The 4439-nt window shown below is 40.9% G+C and overlaps 1 protein-coding gene across 1 annotated transcript in view; it reads right to left on the reverse strand.

Moving 5' to 3' along the window:
- PAH (phenylalanine hydroxylase) overlaps positions 1-4439 on the reverse strand; it is a 73880-nt gene that overhangs the window by 64170 nt on the left and 5271 nt on the right. Inside the window, exon 2 of the mRNA XM_017893446.1 lies at positions 3970-4077. Coding sequence (XP_017748935.1) covers positions 3970-4077 — 108 coding nt within the window. The remainder of the gene's footprint in view (positions 1-3969; positions 4078-4439) is intronic.

Genomic DNA, 4439 nt, shown 5'->3' on the forward strand with positions numbered 1-4439 from the left:
TTTTTTTGAGACAGAGTTTCACTCTTGTTGCCAGGCTGGAGGGCAATGGTGCAATCTCGGCTTTCTGCAACCTCTGCCCCCCTGGTTCAAGCAATACTCCTGCCTCAGCCTCCCAAGTAGCTGGGATTACAGGTGCCCACCACCACGCCCAGCTAATTTTTTGTGTTTTTAGTGAAGGCGGGGTTTCACCATGTTGGCCAGGCTGGTCTTAAACTCCTGACCTCAGGTGATATGCCCGCCTCGGCCTCTCAAAATGCTGGGATTACAGGCATGAGCCACCATGCCTGGCTCGAGTCTTCATGCCTCTTTAGGCTCCTCTTGGCTGTGAAAATTGCCCAGACAGTACTTGTTTTTGATGACCCTGAGAGTTTTCAGGAGTAATGGTCATGTATTTTGGATAATATTCCTCATTAGGATTCATTTGATTTTTTTCTCTCATGGTTAGACGGAGGTTATGGATTGTGGAGAGGAAGACCACAGGGGTAATGTGCCATTTTCATCCTACCAAGAATTCATACTATCAACACGACATCACTGATTATGTTAATTTTATTTTATTTTTTTTTTACTATTAAGGAAAGTTTTGTTTTAATATTCAGTTTCTTTTTGAATAATGTTGATTTTGGTCACATGGCTGAGGTGTCTTTGTCACATTTCACCACTGTAAAGAGACTTTTCTCCCCCTTCCATGTGGTACTTTTGGGAAAAAAAGTCACTATAAAACTCACTACTTAAATTGTTTGGAATTCTAAATAGGAGATCTCTTTTCTCTACTTATTCATATACTCAATCACAAGATTTAGTTATATTTAAAAACTCAGGGTAAAAATTAATCAGCTCTGGCCAGGCCTGGTAGCTCATGCCTGTAATCCCAGCACTTTCAGAGGCCAAGGCAGGCAGATGACTCGAGTCCAGGAGTTCCAGATCAGGTTGGGCAACATGGTGAAACCCTGTCTCTACTGAAATTATAAAAATTAGCTGGGCATGATGTGCCTGTAGTCCCAGCTACTCGGGAGGCTGATGCATGAGAATCGCTTGAACCTGGGAGGCGGAGGTTGCAGTGAGTTAGATCGCACCACTGCACTCCAGCCTGGGTGACAGAGTAAGACCCTGTCTCAAAAATAATAATAATAATAATAATAATTGGTTCAAAAAGTGAAAAGATACTTTGAAAACATTTTTTAACTTAAAAAATTTATTAAGTTAAAAAAATTTTCTTTAGATTGAATTTCATTCTTAATTGAACACAACGTATATAAAACTCAGGTTCTGTTGAGGATATAAACATGACTCAAGGTTCCCTTCTTGAAGAAACCATCCTCAGGGCTAGACATAAATGTACCCACTGAGCAAACAAGGAAGTGCTGCAGTTAAACATAAGAAGTGCTTTGGGAACACTGAGAAGATCGTAATTAATTCAAGGAAAGCTTCATAAAAGAGGTGTGAGGTCAGGGCCAGCTTCTGGGATGTGCAACCAGTGTCATCCCACATGAATCACACTTGGGGTTTCACATTCTTCATGTTCTTTGCAACCTTCTTGAAATTTGTTTTGTTTTTGTATTTTTTTGAGACAGAGTCTCACTCTGTAGTCCAGGCTGGAGTGCAGTGGCGCGATCTGGGCTCACTGCAAGCTCCACCTCCCCGGTTCACTCCATTCTCCTGCCTCAGCCTCCTGAGTAGCTGGGACTACAGGTGCCCACCATCATGCCCAGCTAATTTTTTGTATTTTTGGTAGAGACGGGGTTTCACCATGTTAGCCAGGATGGTCTCGATCTCCTGACCTTGTGATCCGCCTGCCTCGGCCTCCCGAAGTGCTGGGATTACAGGCGTGAGTTGAAATTCTTAATAACAACTTTTGAATTTGTGTTTGATAAGCAAAGTCCAATGGGACAATGACGCACATGCTGGGTATTTGGAGACTCAGCTCATGTGTAATCACACCATTTGCCCTCTCCTTACCTTCTCAGCCATGGTTCTAAGGGCTTGCTTTCAAGCTTGTTAGACCTCTGGGCCCACACAGCCTTCCCCTCCCTGGTCTTACCTCACCACCACTACTGCCCTTTGCCCAGAGTCATGACCAGGAGGCATGGCCTTTGCGGGGAAGCTCATATTCAGCTGCCACTCTCCCCCAATCCTAAGAGATCTGGCAGGGGATTTGGCGGGTGGTTTGGCTTTAGGCAAGCTTTGTTTCCATTCTCCATCCAGAGGTTACAATATCTTGGGGGATAGCTTGTCACTGTGGGTTGGTACTGCAGGCCCACGGAAATGAAACATGGATTTCCCCATCCTTGGTAGAGGCTTAACTGTCAGCCCAGCCCTGGCTGGAGAGGGAACCCAGCAGTTAGAGGGCCACTGTGCCCAGGGAAGGAGAGCACAACTAAATGGCAAATCAGAAACACCATAACAGGACATGAGAGAGACTGCAGAAGACAGGACAAAGTTATATATTTTACTACTTTTAACAGCGTTGTTTCCTGTTACTGAGGAAGAGACCCCACGTTTTCATTTTGCACTGGGCCTTGCAAACTATGAAGCCCATTCTGTCTGGGGCAGTACTGAATAGCAGTTAAGAGTGTCTGTAGGTTCTGGAGTCAGAATGCCTGGGTTTAAATGATGTCTTCAGTATTTACTAGCTGTTTGACCTTGGGTACATTTACCTAACCCCTCTAAGCCTCGGTTTCTATCTCTGAAAAATGGGAGCAGAAATAGCTCCTACCTCATGTTATTTTCATAAGACTGAATAAGATCATGTCTATAAAGTTACCTTTTACTGAGATAACTTCTCATGCTCTGCCTTCCCTCCCCAGCTACTCAGAATATTTGCTTCCCCTGATATAGATCCTAAAGGAGGCAGTTTTTCTTCCTTACAATTTCTGTGTATCCCCCATCTTCCTCCCCACCCATAGTGCTGAGAACATCATAGGTTTTCACAAGATATCTAATCATATCCAGTTATGCCACAAAACGATTTGTTGATTGCATGCCCAAACACACTGAGCACTAACTATGTGCACAACCCTGACCAATGTGCTACCCCTGCCTCCCAATCAGCTAGAGAGGTCACAGGAATCTCAGTATAAAGCAATGCATTTTCAGGTGGGACAGAATCCCAGCAAAAATATTAGCATAGTACTCGGGAGGAATCTGGATGAGGAAACCTATTTGGAGTTCTGTGAAGTTTGGCTGCTCAGCAAACACCCAAATCAATATTTCCTGAACTCTGTTCCGAGATGTTAATAAATGTTCTTAAAATAAAAAAGCATCCACAGTCAAGTAAGTTTGGAAAATAATACATACATTTCTCTCTTTAAACGACTTAGTATAATTAGTTTTAGAGACTCTAAAAGTCCTATAATAAAGAAATCAGGTAAAATAATATGCCCAAGTTTCCCAAGTTTATTAATTATGGAACCACTTTAATCATAAAACATTTACCAATGTCTTGAAGAACGTTAGCTATTTTCTAAAACATAGTTTTGGGTTAAGCTGCTTGAAGAAAGGAACGGTGTCTTGCATATTATTTTACACCTACACATAGAAGACAATCAATATCAATTTAGCCAATAAAACAATTAATATTTATTTCTCGTTTTTGTCTAGTCTTTAACTGTAATCATATGTGACACATGTGATTACATGTTATGTGAAATGTAATCACATGTGTCACATATGATTATAGTTAATCACACATGTGATTAGGCATTTTACAAAACACATTATTTCATCACAAAGTTCCTGTTGAAGCTGACAAGGCACATATTATCAGCACTATATTATGAATGGAAAAACTGAAGCTCAGAGAGATTGAATGACTTAGCTAAGGTCACACAGTTGGTTAATGTAAGAACCTGAGCTGAAATTCAAATCTGCCTGTTCCAGATCCTGTGTTCTTTTCATTGCATCTAACTAGAAAATAACATGGAAGTTTGCTACGACATTATCCAAGACAAACATAAATGCAGCACTGACCTCAAATAAGCGCAATACTTTGGCCAATGCACCAACTTCTTCTTTGAGTGAGAAGATCAGTGATATGGCACCATTTTTATTGGCGTTGTCTTCAATATAGCTTGTTTCCTACAGGATAAGATGCATTTGGTTAAAACATTTTCCACAGTTTAGCAATTCATTCCTGTTAAACCTCCATGGACAAAGCAAACATGAACTCTTTCTTCTAGTTAAATCTTGCAATACAACGAGCTATATATATTTCATACGGAAATATGTAGTGTGGTGGGAAATAAGTAAGTCCAATTAAATGAACAATGATGCCACTGAGTCGGTTATCAACTTAAGGAAGCTTCAATTATTCATTGATGTCACCATTCAATCCTGTAAATTCAATACTTTTGATGAGCACCTACTAGGTTCCAGACACTATTTGGGCTCTGAGAAACTTAAAGATGAGTAAGACAATGCTCTATCTTTTTTTTTTTTTT

Source organism: Rhinopithecus bieti, unplaced genomic scaffold, assembly GCF_001698545.2.
Source record: "Rhinopithecus bieti isolate Rb0 unplaced genomic scaffold, ASM169854v2 scaffold_23898, whole genome shotgun sequence".
In the NCBI taxonomy this organism is placed as follows: Eukaryota; Metazoa; Chordata; class Mammalia; order Primates; family Cercopithecidae; genus Rhinopithecus; species Rhinopithecus bieti.